Raw genomic sequence first — 24,267 nt, 5'->3', positions numbered from 1 at the left:
ACCCCCCCCCCCCCCCCCCCACAAAAGAGATAAAAGAAAAGAAAAGAAAAGAAAACAATCATCAGACAAACTCTAAAATTGCTCATCGATCGATTGATCTCCAGTGAAAGTTCCTCCTGTGTCATGTGATTTTCCCCCAAAGACAAACATTCCCCAGGGATGCGAAAGTGAAAGTGCCACAACAGACCTTGACTCATCAATTAACACCAAAAGTCAATTCAAAACAAAAACAAACATACAACCAGCTCGAGTATTTGCTAATCTCTGTGCCTTCCGTGTCTCCCCTCTCTCTCTCTCTCTCTCTCTCTGCAGCTCTTCCGCAAGGCCAAGTCCATCTTTGACAATCCCCAAATCGAACTCTTCGGCGGCGTCTCCCTGGTCAAGGCCAACGAAGGACGCCAGGGCAAGTCGCTAGACAACTCGGTCGCCGTTGAGGCCGCACCCACCGTTGAGGCCCGCACCGCCGAGATGGGCAACTACTTCATGGACAACGCCAAGAGCTTCTTCGCCGAGCGCTCCCTGAACTTCAACTTCGCCAATGCCGCACGCAGCGTTGCCCGTGCCATCCCCGATGACATCAAGGCTGATCTCCGTGAGCTGGTTGTCGAGTCCCGCACCCGCAAGAAGAAGCTCCTCAAGAAGTTCCTGCCAATCCTGTTGGGCGTCGGTGCTAAGATCGCTGTTCTCGGCGTTGGCTCCATCTTCGGCCTGCTCTTCCTGGCCAAGAAGGCTCTGGTTGTGTCTGTGATCGCTTTCTTCCTGGCTCTGGCTGCTGGCGCTTCCAGCGGACTCGGTCGCATTGGCGGCTCGGGCGGCGGCGGTGGTCTGCTGGGCGGTCTGGGTGGTCTTTTCGGTGGCAAGAACGCCGGCGGTGCCTCGGCTGCCAGCTCCGGTGGATGGTCCTCAGGTGGCGGTGCTGCCGCAAGCAATGGCTGGTCCTCGGGCGGCAGCTCCGGCTGGGATACCCATGGTGCCTACAGCTCCCCCGTGGCCCAGACCATCGCCTACCAGGGCTACAAGCAGGCCAGGCGGTAAGCTCTGAGCCCCGCTCCCCCCCACATACACCCTCGAAGCAGGACCCCGGATGCCGACGTCCAGGTGGTCCGTGAAGGAGAGAGAACATTCGCGAAAATGATGACCAGTTAATTAATGCCTATATTTATATTTACTTATAAATTATTTATTTTAATTTATTTACTTGAACGAGACGAGAGTGCTGGGGCGGCGGTCGCTCCTGGCTGTCGCACCCACAACAACAAAAGTGCCTTCCATTAGTAAACTCTCGGCCCAGAGAGCCACCACCACCACCAAACACAAACACACCACCAACACCACCACCACCACCACCACCACCACCACGTTTCATCTACACCAATAACACCAGCCACAACGAAAAACAACAACCGTCAACAACCTCCACAACACACACACACCACTCTTTCACTCTTCACTCTTCACTCCTCAGTCTGTGCTCTCCACAGTCCCTACAACTCTACACTCTACACTCTATCTGTACTCTATCTGTAATTTCATGGCTGCTCCTCTGATTTATGGACTCCAAATGTGTTTCTTGCAAACCGACTAGTCGCGTCCATCAATCAAGGTCAGCCGCCTCGCCCTGTAACTATCTTTCATCTCTATCTATCTATCTATCTATCTACATCTGTACCTATGTCTAAATCTATCTGTGTCTTTTCCAACTTTACCGCAACGGAAAACACAATCAAATGCTGATAAATCAAAGAATCAAATAATAATTCAACATAAAACAAAGAAAATTCCATACAAAATTGTGACTCTCTTCTCCTTTCTTCCCATCTTTCCATAACTATTTCTGTGAAACTTTTCCCTTTCAATTTGCATACGCAACCCTTCATTCTCTCTCTCTCTCTCTCTCTCTCATTCGCATCTGCTCTTCACGACAGCCTCTCGACAACATCACTCATACGCCTCGTTGTCTGGCCAGGCAATTTGCATTTGTATTTGGCGCCAGGCAACTTTCATTTCACTTCATTCTTTGCTATCGCGCCACCAAAATCGAACTCTGGAAATGTTTTCTACAAAAGATTTCACCCACTTTTTCATGTTTTGCTCCATCATCTCTTCTGCTCAATCTTCATTTTCTTCACTGCACTTTCTTCGCTCTTTGGGTCTCTCGTAGCCAGAATACGAACAAAGCAATTTGCTAAAAATAAAACAAACATTTAGCTACGCGCATTTTGGCTCATTCAAGGCGGGGCCGAGCCACCGAGGCAACAATGGGCACTTGTATTTTAATATTTTTTCCACCTGCCAACTGGCCATTGTTGTGCGTCGCTTAACACCTTTTGGCTGAAAGAAAGTTCGAGACGAGACGGGATGGGATGGCAGAGAGAAGCAGTTGAGGGCCTGGCTCAATTGAGCCTAAGTAACTGCAGTTTCTGTGCTGTCTGCTGGCTGCTGGCAAGCCAAGGCACGGCAAAACGGCACTTTTCAGCCGCTTGATGGGTGCTTTACTTATGAATATGACCCACAAACCAGATGTGTAGATGCTGTGCGTTGGTCTGGCTGCTGTGGCTACGTGCACAGATGCCATTGACTGCCTTTGACTGCTGTGACTCTGGGCCCGGTCTTGGCTGTGCCTCTCCGGCTTTCTCGTACCCGGCAGCAATTAATGTGTCGCCGACTGCCTGCCTTTTGAGCACTTTTCTATGCTCATTTGGGCCGTCGCATAGCGTCTGGCCGCTTCACAGCGTTTTGTTGTTGGATTTGTTTAGCATCCAAAATTCTGCTTTTTGCTGCTGTCGTTTACAGCACACAAACACACACACGCTTACACCGAAACAACTCTCTCATGACTTGGTTTTTTTTCGGGTTTTTTGTTAAGTGAAATTTCTAAGCGGTTCTCCGCTGACACGGTGTCACGCTCAAAATCAATTGCCATTGTCCACAGACACACAACACCGAAACATGCCTAGTTCGGAAAGTCATTGCCGGGTGTCAGTGCGCTGGAAGACAATCAATCTCCTGCCCAATCGTGTCATAAATGTTCTGCAGCTGAGAAAAGGGAAAGTGTGAGGGAGTCAATGGAGCTCTAAGGTCGTTCGGGAAAATTCCTTCCTCGGATCATTTTTCTTCAATAAATTGGAATTTAAGGCTGATTAATGTTCCTTCATGTCATTCTAAATAATGCAATAAATCAACCATGAGGCAGAAGCAGCTCAATTAATTTCATTTTAATGTCTCAATTAAAAGTTAAGCTCGATTTTTAGGGAGCTTAAGCACCTTAGATATCCCAGAGGTAACAAAATAATTTCCATAAAAAGAGGCAACGGATCAAGCTGGATAGATGATCTGCTCCTGCACATTGGTGGGAAACAAATATACTGAATTGTTGAACATCCCCTCTGGTTCTATTATCTCCACCACTGTCAGCCACCGTTGTCGTAATTCTACATAAAATATACACAACGATCGTGTAGTTCGGCTGGTGGGAAACTTCGCTTGATCTAAACTCAAAGCTTTTGGTGGCAGATCTTTACTAAAAAGCTGTACCAAAAGCTGCACTCTGAAGCTTTGCAAAGCTTATCAAAAATATCGATGGTAAAAATAGTTATTGGCTGGCTACCTTTTCTGAGACGCACCTTGGCAACTTCCGTGTAGAAGTCAAGTGGATGAGGAGCTTCCATTTAGCGAAGTTTTCAACCCATTCGTGATCGTCGGCACTTTGCAGATAAATACTTGAAATATTACCACAAAAGGGTACAATATTTGATTACCATTTGAATTATATTTAATCTTGATTAATTTCATAAAATTGTTTTATTTTTAAATATTGAAAATATAATTTCAGCCATAAAAACGATGGAAAAAGTCCTAAGAACTGAAAACGAACTTTTGAGTTGAATTTTTGCTTCAACTTAATAGAATGAAATTCTATTTCTCTGCTATTAGGTGCCTTTTGTCCAGCTCCCTTTGCGTCCTGCAAAACCTGCAAGCTCTGAGTGTAATGATGCTGGAGGCACTGTGTGGTCTGGTGCGAGGCGATCTGGCGGGTAGTGCTCCAGCCAGCACCCAAGCCGAGAGCTTTTCCGGTTTGGCGGTTGGGAGTTGGCGGTTTGGTGGTTGGCACAACGTTTGGGTCAATGTACACTTTACGGATTTGGCTTTGAAACTCTGGCCATTTCACTCCCCAAATCCAGGGACAGAGACGGGTTGGCGGGTGCCAAGAGGCCAGCTGCAGTCTGTGAAAGTGTTGCAACTCCCAGGGGGGGTGGGCTGTATTATCATAATACGTATGGCCAGGCTGAGGCCTGACATTGTTGAATAATACAGGGCCGTGCGGCAAGCAGCTCGAAATACAATAAGTGGAATGGATCTGGGCATGGATGGGCTCGTCCCAAAAGGCAGTAAAAGTGTAATTTTCAAGTGGCATTTACAACTTTTCGCACAATGCTAAGCCAAAGTGTGAAAGTTGTCAGAGTGCCACTTGGGCATTGTCAACATATTAACGAATGGAACGGGGAGCCCAACAAGCCGATGATGTCCCTCATCATCATCAGCGTCGTCGTCATCGTGATCGCTCTTGGACAACTTGTTTAGCGATTACAAAGCAGCCAGTGGAGAGTCGAGCGCTGCTTTTGGCCAACAAAAGAACAAATTGTCGGCCAACAACGAAAGTGAAATGTGAAATGCTATTCCCCGGACTCGACTCCACTCGATCATAATTACGACAATGACAAATTTATGTTCCGCAATGAAACGAAATTGAATTTGGCCTGAAAGTGAAACCCGAGCAATTAAAACGGCAATTGGCACGCCCCCTGCTCGTTCCTGCTTTCGTTTTGTACTCCCTCCCCGACCGTTGGCGATTACACCATCTGGGCGTGGCTGCAGCCAAAAGGGCGCAAAAGATATTTTTGGCGCATTTTAGAAACGAAAGAAAGAAAAAGCCAACAAATCCCAGCGCCGACTCTGATTATCAAGTGGAAACTCTCACTTTTACGATTATTTTTCTTATGGCTTTCGGTGGGCATGATCTTCCACCATTCATCGCTGGAGCTGGAGCTGGAGCTGGAGCTGGAACTGCTCCATTGTTGCCCTCGTATTGTGATTAGACTTTCTGCGGCTAGAAAATCAGGCATAAAAGTCTCAATTTTATGCTCAGTTTTCTGTTTTCAGTTTTCGGTTTTCTGTTTTCTGTTTTCTGTCGCTGATTGGCCAAACCCCGACCGATCGTAACTGCTCTTGTGATTTGGAGCAACACTAAATATCTCAATTAGAAGTTATTGTAGGGCCCGGCAATCACCTGATGTGGGTCGTGCCAGGCCGCCTGCCTTTCTCCGCCACTCGAGCTGCCATGGATATGGGACAGATGCCCGATCCCAGCTCTTTATTCATTCATTCGGCTAGCCCAGCCCTCTGACAATTAATTAAAGTCAAATTGTTATTTGAAGTTTGTCTTCGTCTTCCATCTCCTCTGCCTGTGGCTGCGGTGTCTGTTGCTGTGGCAGTGACAGTGACTGTTGTAGTTTGTGGTTTGTGGCTGCCACGCGCTCAAAGTCCAAGGCGAACTATTTTTATTTCGATACCGGTTGCCCGGTCCGCAGCCCAAAGCCAAAAGCAAACTCTTTCAATTTTCAATTTCTTTCATTTCTAAGGCTGCAGCGAGGCAAACGAGTTGCCCCAGCAGCAGCAGAGGCAGCAGCAGAGGCAGTTGCCGCCGCCGAAGAAAGTGCCGGTGCCTCGGTTTGGGCCGCTGCCGCTGCCGCTGCTCGACATTGGCCATCTCCATCTCCATCTCCCTCTTCTTCTCCTTCTTGTTGTTGTTTTTTGAGTGCTGGCCATATCCGTTTTTGGCTCGATTTATGCCTTTTGATAAAGGCAGCGCCAAAACACAATCAACACAGCGACAGAGGGGAAGCCAGCCACAGTCCATCCATTCAGTTACATCGATGACGAGCGACTGGGCAGAGGTGAGACGAGGTGTGGCGGGGGGCAGCGCAGTATAAATCGAAAAGATTAAAAAACAAGAAAAAAAGTTTCACTTTCTCAAGAGTTTACAGTTACTTATAAATATGGAAGCTTTCGGCCAGCAAAAGTTATTGCTCTTTGGCCCAAGGATGAACGTGAATGAGGGGGAAGTGACTGGCAGAAGCAGCCTTGGGGCAGCCACAAAGAGCAACAGAATTCCACTCTCTATCTCCGCAGATTGCAGGATGAAATGGTTTTACTTCAAGTCAGATAAGGAAGTTTTCACAGAAAAATTCGAGGACTGGCAACGTCAAATAATGTGACACTGATGGAGCCGTTGGCATTCGATGGATGTGCATTCGATCAGGTGCAATTTGTCGTGGATAGAAAGAGCTTTTGGCACATCCGCCACGCCGAGCCGCACGAGACACATTTTTATGATTTATGATCCAACACTGGGTGGGGTGTGGACTCCACGAGTGGAGTCTGCTAAGCATTATTGGCTTAGGTCAGGCGTGAAGTTCCCCCAGTGACGCTTTGTTCATGAATTATAATCCCAGTCCCAGTGCCTGCCCCCTTGGGGCCTTAACGACAAAGTGTCGAAGGGAACCTGTGCTGCAAAATCTCTTTCGGCATACTAATTACACGGGCGTTGCGGGTTACCAGAAGACAATGGCCATAACCATAAGCCACAACACAATGGATAACAACAGCAACGACAAAGCGTAGTGGACATTGACCAGCAGTTTGGGCCTCGACTCTAATGGGCCTTGCTGCAAGTTCATTTCACATTCGCACGCGGATTCGGACTCTTGGATCTGTTGTAGATTCACTCGTTCACTCTCGCACTTGTGGCAGTGCTGCTGCTGCCCGTGTGCACTCGTGAGTCTCTTTTTTGTGGCCACAAAACTTTCACTGAAGTTGATTTCGAGCGGCGGTTTTGTGTTGTCGCCTCTGCTCCTGTCAAAAAGCATGAGCATTTCATCATTAATACCAGCATCGTGACGAAAAGCCATCCAGCAACTGGACATTGACACTTGCCATACACTTCAAATACTTTCATTTGGCAAAGAAACATTTTCGTTGAAGTGCTGTTCCTACACCGTTTCACATGCCACTTGAAAGAGGCCTCAACTATAAGTTATAATTGGCCATATCGCACTTGGCCGGGCAGCCACTCGAGGCGAGGGCGTGCTCCAGTTGGCTCGAAGCACTTTTGTGGCTGCAGGTCAACCGGAAATACCGTTTTATCAATCAATTCAATTCTAGGCATTAAGTCAACAACTTTGTTGTTGTTGCTGCATTATCAACCATCAGCGTCGGGGTTTTTTTATTTTGTGACCGAAATACCATTGAAAGCAAAAGAAAGAAAGTTTCTCAATGCCAACGCACACACACACAACACACACACACACACACACACACACACACACACACACACTTTATTCAGCATTTCCTTGGCTTTGCGAACCAGTTGGCTAGGCGCCTTTTTTTTTGTTAGTTTTTATTTGACTTCATTTAATTAAGAGCCGTCGTTTAGAGCAGCAATAAAATAAAATATATTGTAGCAGAAGTAGAAGTAGAAACAAAAGCACTGGCAGAACGATCATTAAAGGGGCGAATGATCATTGGCAGTTACACGAATTTCACTTTAAAGAATGCAATGAACGAGCCAAGAGATCGACATCTCAGCCCCATCAGCAGTCCGCGGTCCGCGGTCCGCCAAAGGTTGCCCCCGGGGCCCAACGAAACGATGCATTACTTATGCCACAAAGTGGGGCACAGAGCATCCAGCAGCACGCCCTTGCCGGCACCGTGGCTGCTGCTGATGGCTGATGCGTGAAAGTTGCGGAAGCTGTCGGAGCTCCAAAAGTTATCCTCCAGAAAAAGCGAAAGGGCTGGAGGCTGGGCACACGTGCGCCGGATCGGAGAAATAAAAACTGCAATTTCGGCAAGTTTCTCATGCCGGAACGGCAAGTCAAGGAGGAAGGCAGGAGGGCAGGAAGGCAGCCCAAGCCCGGGTGGGCAGGTCGCTGCCTGCATGAGATGCGAAGTGAAACCCTTTCTCTTTCGAAAGAAAGCGATTGCTGGCAGTGTGAATTCTGTGTACGAAAACTGCACTCGAGTGCCATTAAAGTTTTTCACGCATTACATAAGCCATTTTATGTGCCAGCTTCCCGCTTCCCCCGTCTCATGTTGCGCCACTTGGCCATCATTTAACGCCTCACAAAATTACATAAAAATGCAAAATGGAAAACACAGCGCTAATAAATTATTAAATAAGTGCAGCAATAAACTAGAAATGGACAGCAAAGAGCCAAAGCAAACCCCGAATATGAAATGCTCTCTGGCGGCTTGCAGTGCTGTCTAAAGCCTGTAAAATATTGTTTTAAATATTTTAAAAATTAATATTTATGTTGAAGTTGATGTGAAGTGAAGTCCCCTGCAATTACTCTACACTCTTCTCTGACTGTGTCCACCCCTCAGACATAGCTGATGGACCCCTCTCTTGGTGTGCCTCTAAGTTACTCTCGATCTCCGGACTAGCTGTAAATTGTTGGTCGTCTGTTGTGGCATTAGATAATTTTAGATTTAAGCCAAATCCATAAATGTTTTTGTCTCTGGGTTTTCTACTGGGAAGCTGCATATTAGCGCGCCACGAAGCGCCGTTGGGGCGTCATGGAAAGTGAAAGTGATGCCTCCGCCGAGATTACATACTGAAATTCGTGCATTTATAATTCGGAACGGGTTGCCAGGCGTGCTAAAAAACAAACGCTTATGCTAATGGGCGTGGCAGGGGGCTGCGAGCTTAGCCTAAATGATTACAGCACCGGACGCTAATTTGTATCTGACCTTTCCCTGCGCCTGTCTGGCCGCTCGTTCCCATGACAGGCAGCAGAGTAAAAGCCCCAAAACTCCGCAATTAGATGAAGCAGCCATGAGTTGAAGCGGTAAAAGAAGTCATCAATGGGCGAGGGAGTGCAGCACGAAGCATAATATAAATAATAAATGCCGCAAAATACGCTTCAGGGCAACCAAATGTCGCCTTTCAGCCATCTCATCTTTTGTCTGTTTTTTGCTCCCCACTGGGCCGCTCTTCTGCAGAGGTTGCAAGTTCAAAATGAAGCTATTAAGTGGCAGTTGCAAGTTGTAGTTTGTTTTTGCATTTTCACCCTATGATTGAGTGCAGGGGCATCCGTCTTATCATTGACATTGGCAGTCATGGCCGCAGCCATTGTTGTCAACACCCACTCTCGGGTAATGGCCATGGGAACGGCTTGGCAATGGCAATGGGGAGTGCTGGGTCCGGCACTCACTTTGTCATTTGCCTCCTTCGCTCTTTGGCTCATTCATTCATTCATGCCGTTTGTTAGCTTACATTTTCGAGTTGTTGCAATGCTGCCTCGCTCTTTGCTCGCAAAAGGCTCAGTGAATGTTGTTGTCTGTGGTACAAGCGAAAAAAAAAAAGGAAAATTCAAGCTGAACTTTCTTTTTTGTGTACTGGCTGCAGCCTCCCTGCGACAACTGCGATATAAATACAATCAAATATATGCAGATTGATGCTCCAGCGCCACTCTGCAGCCTCTTGTTGTCTTGGCTCTATTATGAGTTTGCTCCTCATTTATGCAAACGCCAGACAAAGGCGAAAAAGTTGAACCTGTTGCTGTGGCCACAACAATAGAACACCAAAAGCGATCCGTTGCACGCGGCAGCTGCAGGTCTGGGCCTCGGGTGAGGGAGAGAGAGAGAGAGAGAGAGAGGTTTTCCGGGGCCAATGCAGTGAAAGTGTCGTTTCTCACTCTTACAAAATTTAATTAAATGTCAAATAATTCAACACTCGGTGTCGGCAGCTTTTTGCAGATTTCTGCAGGCTGGAGGAGCCTCACGCAATGCGTGGCAGATGCTGCCCCGTGCCCCGTGCCCCGTGCCCCGTGCCCCCTGCCTTCTCTGTCTCCCCACAGTCCACTGCCAGATGCATATGAAATTCGCTTTCACTGACTGCCACAGCGCGGAGCTTGAGCTGAGGCTTTTGGCTTCGGCTTTGGTTTTGGCTTTGGCTGAGGCTGATCTGGAAAAGCGTTTCCACGCCGCTTGCTGGCTGCCGAGTCCAATTCATAAGCGCATTTTTATTGCGTTTTCACACATTCATAACACTTTAATTAACCATTTTCAACACTTTCTTGGGGTCCGGCACGGCACGGCCCGGCCCGGCCCGGCCCGGCATTTGTATCCTGCTCGCGGTCATTTGCCCAGATATTTGGCAAGCGGATAAAAGCGGAAAAAAAACTCTCTCGCCGCTGGGCTGTGATGACTTTCATTTGCTCTGTGGGGCCCCGCACTGGCTGGGGCTACAGGCGGCTATCTGCTTGGCTCCTGGCTGTCTATTTGCGTACTTTTACCTGTCGCATCCAGTTAGTTAGTCACTCCACAGTGACTAGCTGCCGCTACTGGTGTTTGACAGTTGGTTGACTTTTTAGTCAATAACTCTTTGGCTTCAGCTTCAGCTGGAGCTTGGTCTGTTTGCCGTTTCTTATTTGACAATTTGCACATCAACAGCAGCCAGAAAGGGCAAAACCAAAAGCAAGGCAGAGCAAAGCAGAGCCCCACATACCTCAGAGATGTATCGTCAACTTTCCCTTTTCTGAATGGGGTTATGATTATTATTATTGGCACTGTCACTGGCCCCAGCCAGCGCCGGAGCGGCATGTCTTGCCGTGGCATAGATTTCCACCTGTCAGAACGTGCTCGTTTTTTATGCAACGTGAGTTCTAACGGGCACAAGCTGTGTGGCAACAGCATGGAAGCGGAGAGCAGGCAGCTGCAAGTGCAACTGTTGTTGCTGCTGCTCCTGTTCCTGCCACTGCCGCTTGAAAGGGAAATACTTTTACTTACTTTTACCCAAAAATTCAATTGGAAATTAAAGCGCGGACAATTAAGATTACGACTACGGCGATTTTTCGGCGCTTTTGTTTTTTTGGCTGGTCGGGTAAAAGTGACTTGCAGGAGGCTGTGGCCGAGGCTGTTGACAATGTTACATGAACTTCAGGCGAAAGCAGCGCTGCGGCAGAGCCAAATTACAGTAACAAAGCTTTTCCAAGTCGAAGCTTCTGGCGCTGCCTGCGTCGGCTGAGCATTACCGTTGCTTGAGCGTCGCTCGCTGGCTGCCAAAACGAAAGACTGAAGCGAGAAACTTGCACGACTAGTTTCCGAGTGGGGCAGAGAGTCGGGGAGAGCGGAGTGCGGAGTGCGAAGAGCATTGAGCGGAGGCATGGAGAAATGCTTTCGTTCGGGTCTGAGCTGGCAGCAGATGAGCATGAGCACGGTCGCTGCCTCAGCCTCAGCCTCGGTCGCTGCCTCTGTCTCAGCCTCAGCCTCAGCCACTGCCGCCGTATATAAATTGCCGTGTGGCTAGGAAAATGGTATCATTTCATCCTTACCCGTCAAAGCAGCAGCACGCCAGCTAGCAGAGTTGTGTGGCACGCCCCGAGAGACCCAAACAAAAAAAGTTTTTAACTGCAAAGAGAAAGTGCGTTCCGTGCGGTATCCAAGAAAAAAAAGTGCACAGCCCTCGAAGGACTATACGTAAACCGACAACAAAAAGTGCAAACAGAAAAAACAAACAAAAACAAACAAAATGGCAAACAATAAAGTTATTTTCGGTGTCTTGTGTTTGGTCACACTGGCCGCAGCCCTGCCGGCCGAGGAGACGCGCGGCCACGCCCGCAACGCAATCGGCGGCGAGAACGACATTATGGATAGCATCTACAGCGACTGCCTGAGGAAGGATTCGGTGTCGTGCGTCAAGTACAAGCTGTTCAACTTCGTGGACAAGGTGCTCGGCGCCCGCGACCAGTTCGCCCTCACCGAGGGCGTCACCGTTGTCCGCTCCGACGATGCGCCCGCGCAGGAGGCTGCCCGCTCCATCTCCGGCGACGAGTCGTTCGAGTCTTTGGCCCTCAACCGCATCAGCAGCTTCCTCAACTCGCACACCATCAAGGTGGAGCTGAAGGGCGCCGACATTGTCCAGGCTGTCAGCTCCACTGGCCGCGCCCTCGAGGACGCCTCCGAGTCCCTGTTCGGCAGCAACGATCCCAACGCACCCGAGGAGAGCCGCGGCAAGAAGAAGAAGGCCGCCAAGATCCTGGGCCCCATTCTGGCTCTGGTTGCCCTCAAGGCCGCCGCTCTGCTGCCCCTGCTGCTCGGCGCCATCGCCCTGATCGCCGGCAAGGCTCTGCTCATCGGTAAGATCGCTCTGGTCCTGTCCGCCGTGATCGGCCTGAAGAAGCTGCTCTCGCAGGAGAAGCACGTCACCTACGAGGTCGTCGCCCATCCCCATCACAGCAGCAGCCACTCGGCCAGCCACGACTCCTACGGCAGCGGCTACAGCGCCGATGCGGGCGCCTCCTCTGCCTCCTACGGCAGCAGCGGCCACGGTGGCTGGGGACGTTCCATCGATGCCCAGGATCTGGCCTACGGTGCCCAGAAGCCAGCACAGGCTTAAGTCAATCCGACAGACCACAATCAACCACAATCACAAGGAAAAACATCACAAAAAGAGAATCAAGCACGACTTTTGAGCGCCCAATCGAGCGCTCCTGAAGAGGAGAAGCATATTATTTATCGTTCGTTTTAATTAATTTATTAATTTAATTTATTTTATTTATTTCTCCACGCAAAACAAACACACACAAAGCAAAAGCAAAAGCAAAAATCAAACTAAAGCAACAAAAAAAAATATGTTAAACGAAGACAAAAACAAGCGACAAAAGAGAAGAAGAATCAGAAAGCAGAAAGCGGAAAGCAGAAGCTAAGCCCAGAGCCACGTTAGGTTTGTTACATGTGCATCTAGTTGTTATAAATACCCACATAATAACTGATAAAAGCTAACGTTAAGATTGTAAAAACAAACACAAAACAGAAGCCAGCGCTCGTACCCAATACTCAAAGGCCGAGCAGCCGTTCAGCGTTTAAGTTTAAGCTTGCACAGCCAGCATTTCACACTGTCAGCCCCACGACCACATCATCAGCGCACTGGAAGGACCTCATTGCACCAACGAAACTGAAACACTTTCACTCTCACTCATCTCTCTCTCTCTCTCTCTCTCTCTCATCTATGTCTGTCACTGGCTCTAACTCTAACTCTATTTCTGTCTCTGTAACTGTCTCTCTCTCTCTCTGTCTCGAGCTGTCTCTTCAGTCTCTTATCTATGCACTGCCTATACCAAAACAAACGTACAAATTCTGAACTTAAATCTATGCTTAACACTAAACTGTATCTACCATCTATGCTGCATGCTCCATGCTCCATGCTCCATGCTCTATGCTCCCACTGTCAAACTATTCTTCACATGCAATTCTAGTCTTACAATACAACAACAAACAACATCAAACATCAAACAACAAACAACAGCAACAAGCATGCCTCCTACCTACTATTAGCTTTAACTCTATCCAAACTTAAGCATCTCTCGCTCTACCTCTACTACCTCTTACACTCTCTATCTCTGTCTCTCTTCCGACTTCACTGTACTAGATCTTGAGTCATAGTTTTTGGTCATTTGCATGCCATAACTTGCCATAGGTTTCCACACACACTCGCACTCGCACTCGCAATCGCACACCAAACTGAACTCATTTTCCAACTTCAACTTTGCTCCGACTATTTCTTCACGACTTCATCTCGAAAACTCTTTCAAAACTTCCACTTCAACTCTTCAACTTTCTCATTTCTCTGTGCACCTTCATCTCTCAGTCTCAGTCTCCATCTCTCTTTCTCTCTCTCTCTCTCTCTTTCCCTCTCTGCCTATGCATCTGCCACTTTCTGGCGCTCTACTTTCCACTGTAAGGTTTTTTTTCCACTCCTTAATTGCTGCGACTTGAGCCCTTGCTGGGCCTGTGCGCTTGCCTTGCATTGTGCAGTTAAACATAATTTTTAATCCGCTTAAAAATACTTTGTTTAAAACATTTGGAAAGCTCTCCAGCCGCAGGCCGTAAGCCTCGAGTCGCCCCAGCAGCACGGCGGCTACTTTTAATTTAAATATTTAAGCAGAGTCGTACGGCACTTTCACAACTATAAACAAAGAAGGAGAAGGAGAAGGGGAAGGGGAAGGAGAAGCAGGAGAAGGAGAGGCGGCGCAGAGCAGAAGCTGCAGATGTTGTGGGCAAGCTCCCAACTCTCACACACAAAAGATAACACAAATCACGCACAAAGGAATGCCAATAGATTACAACAAATATTCTCTCTCTCTCTCTCTATCAATCTCTCTCTCTCTCTCTCTATCACTCTCTCTGTCTCTGTCACACATGCATGTCATTAAAAGAATGAAGAAAAACTGAAACACAAAACAAAAACGTTGAAAAAAACACAAGCAAGGAAGATTAATAAATAAAAAATCAATGAAAAATCAAAAGCGAAAAAGAGTTTATAATTTATGGCATGCCAGCGGGGTTCGGCTTCGAGTTCGGGTGAAAGCGAAACGACAAAAACTGAAATCCATTATGCATAAATCTCCCCACCAGACGCACCTCTCTCCCTCCCTCTCTCTCTCTCTGGTCAAGACAAAGTCTCAAAGTTGCCGTTGACAAGTCCATCTTGGGCCGAAATGCTTTCATTTCAAGTGAAATTGATTTGCGACCCAGTTGGCCAAGCTCCTCATAAAGATGTGCCCCGCTAATAGGTGTAAATAATTATGAGAGTCGCTCTCGCGCTCTGGCCAAGACAGGTTCAACAGCAAAATGCTGCCCCGCTGGCTTTCGACAGCAGCAACGGACAGCAACGGACAGCAACGGACAGTGAAAGTAAACAGTTAGGAAACCAAAACAGCAGCCAACAAAAACGTGCAGTGAAAAGTCCAAGCTGGCAATTGCTGGCACATGGCCGGAGCCGAAAAACGTTTTCCCCAAAAAGACAAGTTAATACGGTTTAATGTTAACAACTCATTTGAGCTGCTGCTGGCAGCTGCCAAGCTTAGGCAAACACTGACTGGACAGTGGCCGAGGGAAAAGACACCGCAAACACATGCTGAGGGATTGCTCTGCGGGGGGGATACCTTACAGGTAGAAGAAAGTTCATCTAAGAATCATCTAGAATGGTTTTGGGAACGGCACTTGTTGAATTTTCTTTTGTTTCGCATCCAAATCAAATGAGCCGCAGCCTATTTTTTCGGAATTCGAATACATTTCGTTAATGGCTAAATGGTCGAGTGTGCGGGTATATGCAAATCGACTAACCAAAACGAAAGCCTTACTATTTGATTTGGAGCGAACAACCGTTGTGGTGCCGCTGGAGAAATGCAACCAAACTGGTGCAGCATCAACAGAAGCACGCAGCAGGCAACATAGTTGGTTGGCTCTACCAATTTCACATTCTGAAAAACCAGATACGAAAAAAAGAGCCACAAAATTTGCAATAATTCATAAACCGGCAGCGCAATGCACACACCCGCAGCAGCAGCAAGGGGGGGGAAAGAATCGTGCAGAATGGCCAATTTGAAAGCAATTTCACTGTCAACTTGCAGCGGGGGGAGCTGGCAGATGGTGGGCAGTGGAGCTTCGGCTTCCCATGCCAAGTGGATGTCTGCAAGGGCGTCGTCGTCGTCGTCGTCGTCGTCGTGCGCAGAATGTTCAGTGAAATGAAAACGAGTTTTTGGCTCAGAAAGCAGGTCAGCAGAACGTACGTAGACACAGCCGAAGAAAAACTTGATTGCCGGCCTTGCTGCGCTGCACTGCGCTTGCGCTTTCGAGCACAAAGAAGGGTAGCCCAACCCCCCAAGCCCCCTCCACTGACTAATAATATTATTAAGCGCTTTGAGTTAATGCTGCTGCCATCATTTTACGCTCCAGCACGTTTTCCCACACTCGAAAAAAGATACATTCAAGCCGCACGCATGACACTCGTACTCCCACTCGCATTTTGTATTTTGTCTGCCTGTAATTGCTGTAATCGTTCGCCGTTTCGCGTTGCTTTTGCCCGCTGAGCATTTAATTAATTTTATTAATCCATTGCTTATGATTAATTGAAAGTGAAATAGTTTTTGGTCGCTCGTGCAGACAAACTGCTGTCGCTCGCTCGTTAGCGGTCAATTTGCATCGCGGATTACGGACTGCGGACTGCGGACTGCGGACTGCGGATACTCGGAAGATAGCGTTTCCAGTGGTTAGCAAACAATCGGCACTAATTGACGAACGGCATTTGCCTGGCATCGCGATTGCGTGTTGTGATGTCTTTGATTTCCAGTTCAAATTAAATATGAAATGAAGAGCGATTCAGTGGAATGAATGTCAGCAAGCGGTGGCTCAAAAATCATACACAATCAGGGAGCTTCTAAGGTAGTTATTATCTAAGGAGTATGCCTAAAGCTTTGGCCATCCTTTATTATCCGGATACAGATATGGACAGTCCAGAATATTCGTACCTTTAGCATTCATTGAACAATTTAAAAGGTAAGTGCCCCAAACGAGTTCACGTCTTACAATTGAATCAAACAAATATTTTAAGAAATTCTCAAAGTTGTCAAACTGTGGGAATTTCTCTTAAGCATCTCTCCCCTCACATCTGTGCTGTGTGTGTGTGGCTCGCTGCTTAACACTTGTCCATTATCCATTCATTAGCACCTCAATTAGGCGGCACGCCATCTGCTGGCATTTCCCCCAAGCTGCCGAAGGTCTCAAGCTTTCTGTCTTCGTCAAGTTCGTGCTCGAGTTCGCGTCTCAGCTCTTCCGTTTTTCGCGCACACCGCAAAGTATGCCACAAACGGCTGCCCCAAGAAAGAAGTGGAAAATTGATGAGTTGTGAAAAAAAAAGAAAAGTTTTGTGCTGGCAGTGAATCTGCATTGAAAAATGTGTGCATGGTTGCGGTCTAGTAAGCGGCGCCAAGCGAAGAGAGCGAGATGCCAAGACGAGGAACTGCCAGCTTCAATGCCATAGAACACCGAACAGTAAGCCAAACCGAATGTAATTTCAAATGAAAGGAGGGAGGCTGTGCGCTGTAAGCCAATATTTTCGGTTGCTTTCGCAGCGAAATCACGAAAGCGCAGCTCCAGTGGCCATCCAGCTCCAGCTCCACGTTGCAGCGCGGCAAACTGGCTAATTGCCGTGATATTTAGACTAAGACAAAAAAGTATGTTTTTCAATTTCAGCTGCCGGCTGACATGCGAGGCGCAATTATGCCGCCGCAGCAGCTGCAGCGGTATAAAATGCATACCATCTGCATGGCCACCACTCAGTTGAACATCAAAAGTGCAGTGCCCCGTTTGGACGAGTTGCGTCAGTGCCAGCATCCACAAGGATCATCCAAACAGACACTCCAGCCACCAGCCACCAGCCACCAGCCTCAGCTCAGACATGATCAAGTACGTGTGGCATGTGGCAGCCCTCATGATTGTCTTTTGCTGGCTGTCCACGGCTCACGGCGCCAGCTACCAGCATCAGCATCCGCATCAGAGTCTCAACAGCCTCGGGGGAGTTGGGCAGAAACCGCAGCCACAGCAACCGCAGCCAAGTGTCTCCAGCTCGGCCGCAGCTCCGGCTGGCTTCTGGAAGGACATGTCGCTGGTCTACCGCATCTATCAGCAGTGCACGGGCGAGAACATGTCCGTCTGCCTGAAGGTCAAGCTGCTGACCGGCCTGGAGAAGGCCTTTCGCTCGGCCAAGACCCTCTCGCTCTACGAGGGCGTGCAGTTTGTCAGCAGCTCCGGCAGTGAGGAGCACAAGCGAGCCAAGTTGCCGCCCATCAGCGAGCAGGATATTGTGGCTGTGTTGCCACGCAGCACGGACGCCAAGGATCAGGTGCTGAACAGCATGATCTTCAAGCGGTTGGGCAACTTCCTACAGGATCACACGCTGCAGGTGAGGTTTCCACATCCAGATCTCCATCCAAAATGTTTGATGTCTGATTTTTCGTTAGATCAAATTCCCGGACTTACGCGACTCGGACGGCAGCACGGCGGAGGGTCGCAAGAAGAAGGAGAAGAAGAGCAATGGCGCCTACATCATGATTCCGCTGCTGCTCGGCGGCACCTTTGTGCCCATCGCTTATGGCGCTCTGGCCATGCTCGCCGGCAAGGCGCTGATTGTGTCCAAGCTGGCTCTGGTGCTCGCCTCGATCATCGGCATCAAGAAGCTGCTCAGCGGCGGCGCCGGTGCCAATCAGGGCTCGCATGAGGTTGTCGTCAGTGGCGGTGGCAGCCACTCGGGCTGGGGTCGGGACTTCGATATGGCCTACAGCGGCTGGAAGCCGGCCAAGGACCAGCAGCAGCAGCAGCAGCAGCAGCATCAAGCGGGCGGCGCCAAGAGCTTGTAGGCGGCGGCGGGGCAAGGGGCAAGGGGCAAGGTGGCCCGCATTTGCATTTGGAGGAGAGAGTGGAGAGTGGAGAGTCGAGAGTCGAACCAAAGAAAAGATTGCCGCACGAAAAACTGTCTGACTAATGTCTAGTTTAATTTTGTCTAATCGATTACTAATTTTAACGAACTAAATGTGTGTGTTAGGTCTAAGTTTAAGCGCTAATTAAATATAGTCAATTCTGCTACACGAAGTGCACTGAGGGCCACTCCCCTGCTTGGATTTACGATAACAACTCAAGTTTCGATGGCATGGGGCTGACGTGCGTGCTAAAAATGGCAGACGACGCCGACAGACGCTGCTGCTTCGCTTTCTACCAAGTACATAAGTTGTACATATATGTACTACATATACATATGCAGCCTACATGTTTGCGTTCACTCAAAGTCCAATGCAATATTCATAGTTCAAATATGTGATGGCTCTGGCCTGCGCCGGCATGCGACAATTTCACTTTTGAGCCCATGAACAAAATATTAATGAGCTGCTCCGACGAGTACGTGGTAGAACATTGAACTTGGCTGACGACGATGGGCCCTGAGCAAGTGCTAGTTGTGGGTGACGTCACAAGCGCGGGACTTTCATTAATTGAAAATTACTCAAGCGCATTACGGTCTCCCGGCATGTCAACACGTAAAAGGTAACCAAAGTTGGTGCTGCTGAAGGGGAGGCTGTGACACAGAGGCAGGAGACACAGCGCTGTACCCGGAATTCGTACTCATGCGGAATGAAAGTGAAACTTTTGTAAAGGTGTCAATTTTGCGAGGCTGCGCCACCGACCAGGGGGGTTGCCGACTGTCGCGGGTGGGTTGGGGCCTGCTGCCGATTGTTTGCCTTCGCTTGGGCGCCAATGTGCGATGAGCAAAAACTTTTTACCTCAAAGCGAATATTTCGCATGACTATGTGGGTCAGCGTAGAGTGCGGATATACTAGAAGCAAGCAGCTTGAGAATTAATTGAGCAAACTCGAATGAGACGTAGATTCTAAGAGGGGGGAACAGAGTGGAAAGTATTCAGATCAACATAATTGTAGCACATTCCAAGAGGAGGATAGGCAGAGTGAGTTTTGGCATTCAATTTGCAACTCTCTTTAAGGCAAAACCTTTCTGTAATGTCTTTAGTTTCAGCTTTAAATCACAGCTTAAAGCCATGCCCCAATGTCATTGTGTAACTGAATGCCATGCCCAGCAGTGTGCAGTTTGAAGTTGAATAAAGTTGACTTCTTTTTTCTTTCTTTCACTTTCATTGTGCACGCACGTGGGTAGCAATTTTTCTTTCCTTTTGTGTTCATACGATGCGACCGCATTATGCCCTACACGACTCTCATCTATCAGTGCTGCCCGGTTTCGGGAAATTATAGCGGAAGGGCACATAAATCTCCGTACACGTGTCCAAGGTATTTGCATATTCCATCAGCTCGGGGGCTGGCTCAGATAATCGCCTGGTCTGCTGAGTGCTGAGTGCTGAGTGGCTTTTTGCAGCAGCATTTGACTGTTGATTTATTTTCCACGCAAATCCCGGGCGTAGCTTTCTTTTGGGGGGGCTGGCTGGGGGGGGGAGGCACTCGGCTAATGCGTAAATTACATGGCAAACGATGAAGCGAAAGAGACGAGCGAACGTGTGGCAATTTTCGAGTGCTGCAAATTAAAGCGACATAATGCCAATGAAACTCTCCTCATATCTATGTGTAGCTGTGGCTGTATTTGTATCTGTATTTGTATCTGTATCTGTATCTGCTGATGTTTCTGCAACTGGCCACGATTGGATTGGCATACAAAACTACTGCAGATAGTCGGCACATTATGCGAGAGGCACAAAAACAAACACATAAATAAAAAGCAAAATTAAAGTGAAATTTCTTTCCTCCATCATTGCCGCCTCCCTCCCGCCCGCTGCAAACTAGTTAATTTTCTATTTTACTCCAATTTAAGCCGCAGCAGCGGCGACTCTTGATGCGCTTTGCTTTCGGTCCAAATGGACAGCCATCTTAAATGGTGTTGCTGATTAGCCAGTCGCCTCCCCTGCCGCCCTCAATGCACGCTGTAGTCACGTGTTTGCAATTTGCAATGAAACGCAAGAAACCTTAACTAAGGTTTCCCCCCTTTAAATCTGTCTCCCTAAATAAGTCTGATTAAGCTGCCGATGAAGGTGCAACTATTGTCCCAAGGCAATTACTTCCCCGCTCAGCCAGCACCCCACCCCCCTTCCCTGTGTGCACAGCTAACTGCTGTTTAAGCACGTTGACAAACAGTGAGGCCAGCCAGAGAGCAAACACAAGCGCTGCCCGACGCTGCGTCGCTGCGCTCTGTCGCTGTCGGGTTGGGGGAGGGCAGCTCTTCGGCTCTTTCCACTTCGGCTCTGCGGTCAGTGCAGGTAGCCAGCCAGCCAGCCAGCCAGCCAGCCGATGCGCCTCATCGTCTTCGTGTGCGTCGGGTCGGGTTTGATGATTTAAATTCTAAGCTCGGCTACCGTCTGCGGGACAGGGACACCCGAGCGACCACTTGCAGCGCGTTAAAGCGTCAACATCGTCTCCAGCGTCGTTTGTCGTTGTCGTTGTCGTTGTCGCTGCTTCTGCTGCTGCTGCTATCTGCGCTGCTGCTGCTCTGCTGGCCGGGAATAAAACTCGATCCGCGTGCGTCTTCTAGCCACAGTTTACCGGTTGCCTTCTGACCGACAGATCGAACAAGCCAATCGAGCGCAGTGCAGGCCATTGAAGTGAAGCAAACAACAAAAAAAGAAAGAAAAACTCACAGCAAGGCGGCACTCCGAGGGCAGTGCACAGAGAAACGAGCAGCAAGGATAACGTCGACAGTGTCAAGTGCTTGCAGTGTGGCAAATAAATCCAATCAAGCCAATCAACCAATCAATCAATCAATCATGTTCAAGTTCGTGTGCCTTTTCGCGCTGATCGCCACAACGGCGGCAGCCGCCTCCGAGGCGGACAGTCTGCTGACAAGTGCCCTGAAAATGGTCAAGGATTGCGGCGATCGCTCGATGGTGCTGTGTATGAAGGTAACGACAAAGCCCAACCCTCCAGCCAATCCCAAAACAATCCTACAAACACTTCCCTCCAATAGGAACGCGCTCTGCACTATTTCGATACGGAGAACGGCGACGTGAGGCTGACCGAGGGCATTGCTCTGGTGAAGACAGACGACATACCCGTGGGCCGTTCCCTCAACGACATCCAGCTGCCCGAGGAGGTGGAGTCCCGCGAGGCTGAGGTCGACTCTCTGCTGGTGGAGCGTGTGGCGCGCTTCTTTGGCACTCACACTCTGCAGTTCAAGGTGCCCAAGGACTCGATTCAGGACATGCAGCGGGTGCTCGAGGAGTGTAAGTATCAGCACACAAATTAATGATCGATCGATCGATCGATCAGCCATTCTGGTTGCTGAACATGTTGCCAATTTGGGTTACTAATGCAGCGACCACTCGACCAGTTTGTGCAGGCAGATGGCAGCTCCCAGTCCCAAGTCTTGCGGCCAAATCCTGTTTTCACTGTTAAATTCTAGTCACATTGAGGTCATCCTGCTGCCTGATGCCAAAACCATTCAGCAAGCATCTAGCGGTGCATTGACAGTCCCCAAAGCGAGACTCAAGCGCAGTCTCTGCGGCTGTTATTAATTGCACTTTAGTTAGCCAGTTGGACTTACTTTCTTTTCTACGAGCCATGATCCGTGATCCGCAATTTCCGATTTCTAAACGCAGCCAGCCAGCCGGCCAGCCAGCCAGCCAGCCACATAGAAAGCGGCCGATCCTGTTCGCTGATTAATTATCTGTGTGCTCCAGTTGCTAATTAGCGGTCAGCGCATACTCGTACTCCCATCAAGCGAAAGTCAATCATCATGCAAATGTTTCTGCATCTTTTCAGCGCGCGGCAAGAAGAAGGAGAAGAAGAAGTACCTGATGCCCCTGCTGCTGCTGTTCAAGCTGAAGATGGCCGCCCTGCTGCCCCTGGCCATCGGCTTCCTGGCACTGATCTCATTCAAGGCCCTGGTCATCGGCAAGATCGCCCTGCTGCTCTCCGGCATCATTGGCCTGAAGAAGCTGCTGGAGTCCAAGAAGGAGAACTACGAGGTGGTGGCGCATCCCCACTACGAGCACGAGCACAGCTACGGACGGGCCCTGCCCGGCGGCATGGAGTCCCAGAATCTGGCCTACGCGGCGTACAAGCAATAAGCCAATAATAGCCAAAAAGAGACGATGCCAATCCTGCAGCAGAAAACAAACAAACAAAAAGCAATATTCAGTGCAATAAGGCGAGAAGAGAGAGAGAGAGAGAGGAAGAGCTGGGAGAAAGCTGAATGGGCGATCCATGGCTCATTTAATTTATTCTATTTATTTAATTTATTTTTATAGCATAGTTCATGCAAAGCTTACACGTAAGGCGCCATCATCTGCAATTGTCCGAAGGAATAAGTCCAAATAGGGAATAAGCTCAAATCACGCAGGGGGGGAAGGAGGCTGGAGGAGGCGTTGGGCTGCGGCTGCGGCTGCGGCAGCCTTTACCTTAATGTAACTTTTGTATTAATAATACTCAGAGCTTTACTATTGACTATTTTAACGCTATACGCTTTACGCTTTACGCTTTACGCTTAACTCCAACTACAACTAAAACTAATCTAAACTTAACTATTTAAACTTTGAACTGCTGCGAGGCGCTCGCTTCCAGCCACCCACCCCCCACAGACAGTCTTCAAAATCAATAAAACAAATCCTGCATTTATCACGACGAATCGCTGTTTTAGTTTGTCTCCAAATATTGCGCATACGCAACCTGTGCTCATCGCACAGCGCTGACTGTTTTTCCAGCGAAATGCTTTCACTCTTTCACCAAGTACGGCCAACGAGGCCACTGGATATCAGTTGCATGTGCGACACACAAAATCATGGCCGCAGTGCAGAGCAGAAAGCAAGCGGCAGAAATTTCACTTGAGCCAACCGAGGCGTAGCCTCAGAGTTAGACTCAGAGTCAGAGCCAGTTGGTGGGTTCCAGATCCCACATGGCCAGCTGGACTGCCGGACTGCCGGACTGCCGGCCGGCTGTGTCCCGCACTTCTCTCTGCGTTCGGATTATCGTCTCGAATGTCGCTCCAGAAAGCACACTCGAAAAATCTAATGAAAGTTGCGACCTGCTTTTAGCATTTGCGATGCAACACGTACGCCCGAGCCGCGATTGGGTGTGTGTGTGTGTGTGTGTTTGTGTGTGTCAATGAGATGGACACATGGGCGGAGAGCTGCAATTTATGGCCGTCGGCATTTGGCATATAAATGGCCAAAACAGCCAAAAGTCGGCCCGCTTGCTCGTACATCTCTTCTCTCAACTATTTGTGGACAATGTTTCGGGGGCTGCCCGCCCGCCTGCCTGCCTGCCTGCCTGCCTGCAGTCGTGAATTTCAAGTATTGCCGGTGAAAGTGTTTATTAATACAATTTCTTTTTTTTTTTGTGTGAATTGCAATTGGAAATTTATTGAGCTGCCGGCACACCGCTACGCGGCCTCACCTCTCTCTCTCAGCATGTTTATTCCCTCCCCAGTTTACATTTTGTGTCAAACTTTCGAAGTGGCAGAAAATTACAAAAGTTTTCGCGTCAAGCCGCAGAACATTAAACCGAAAAATCCCGCAAATAGCCAAATCAAGCTGCAGCCGGGACAGGGGATGCTGGCTGAAAAGTTTCGTCCGGTGTTTCATTAGTGGTGCGAAGAAAGGTGGGGCCACCACCACCTCTCCAAATGGCTGACACTCTTTGGTGTCTGGGTGGCGTCTCCTTGTCCCCTGACCAACCGAGATGACGTGCTGGCAACACCAAACTTTTTACTCAGCCTTAACATCCGCAGCCCGAAAGTAGGCTCTTGCCAGTTGCCTTTTTAGCCCCTCAATCTTTGTGGTTTGTTGCGGTGTGCATTACTTTTGATACCCTTTGCTTGGGCGCAGCTCTTAGCAGGCAGTTGACACAGCCTGAAGCACTCTATTAT

The 24,267-nt window shown here is 48.8% G+C and overlaps 4 protein-coding genes across 4 annotated transcripts in view; all 4 read left to right on the top strand.

Moving 5' to 3' along the window:
• The window catches only part of LOC117582910 (keratin, type II cytoskeletal 5), a 3,290-nt gene extending 1,089 nt beyond the window's left edge, over nt 1-2,201 (top strand). Inside the window, exon 2 of the mRNA XM_034271005.1 lies at nt 313-2,201. Within this exon, the coding sequence (XP_034126896.1) occupies nt 313-1,035 (723 nt within the window). The 3' untranslated portion in view covers nt 1,036-2,201. The remainder of the gene's footprint in view (nt 1-312) is intronic.
• Nucleotides 2,202-11,385: 9,184 nt separating this feature from the next.
• On the top strand, nt 11,386-12,618 carry LOC117583005. The gene has a single exon (XM_034271156.1). It carries the CDS (start codon nt 11,588-11,590, stop codon nt 12,452-12,454), a length of 867 nt encoding a protein of 288 aa, XP_034127047.1. The 5' UTR covers nt 11,386-11,587; the 3' UTR covers nt 12,455-12,618.
• A 4,572-nt stretch (nt 12,619-17,190) lies between these two features.
• On the top strand, nt 17,191-18,254 carry LOC117583135. The gene is made up of 2 exons (XM_034271326.1): nt 17,191-17,800; nt 17,859-18,254. Exons 1-2 carry the CDS (start codon nt 17,297-17,299, stop codon nt 18,252-18,254), a joined length of 900 nt encoding a protein of 299 aa, XP_034127217.1. The 5' UTR covers nt 17,191-17,296.
• A 2,696-nt stretch (nt 18,255-20,950) lies between these two features.
• Nucleotides 20,951-23,008, top strand: LOC117582834. Its single transcript, XM_034270889.1, has 3 exons — nt 20,951-21,304; nt 21,370-21,625; nt 22,164-23,008. Exons 1-3 carry the CDS (start codon nt 21,170-21,172, stop codon nt 22,469-22,471), a joined length of 699 nt encoding a protein of 232 aa, XP_034126780.1. The 5' UTR covers nt 20,951-21,169; the 3' UTR covers nt 22,472-23,008.
• Nucleotides 23,009-24,267: the final 1,259 nt, after the last annotated feature.

This window comes from Drosophila guanche, unplaced genomic scaffold, assembly GCF_900245975.1.
Source record: "Drosophila guanche unplaced genomic scaffold, DGUA_6, whole genome shotgun sequence".
Classification (NCBI taxonomy): domain Eukaryota; kingdom Metazoa; phylum Arthropoda; class Insecta; order Diptera; family Drosophilidae; genus Drosophila; species Drosophila guanche.
Note: the sequence above shows the minus strand (reverse complement) of the source record. Positions and strands in the feature narration are given on the sequence as shown.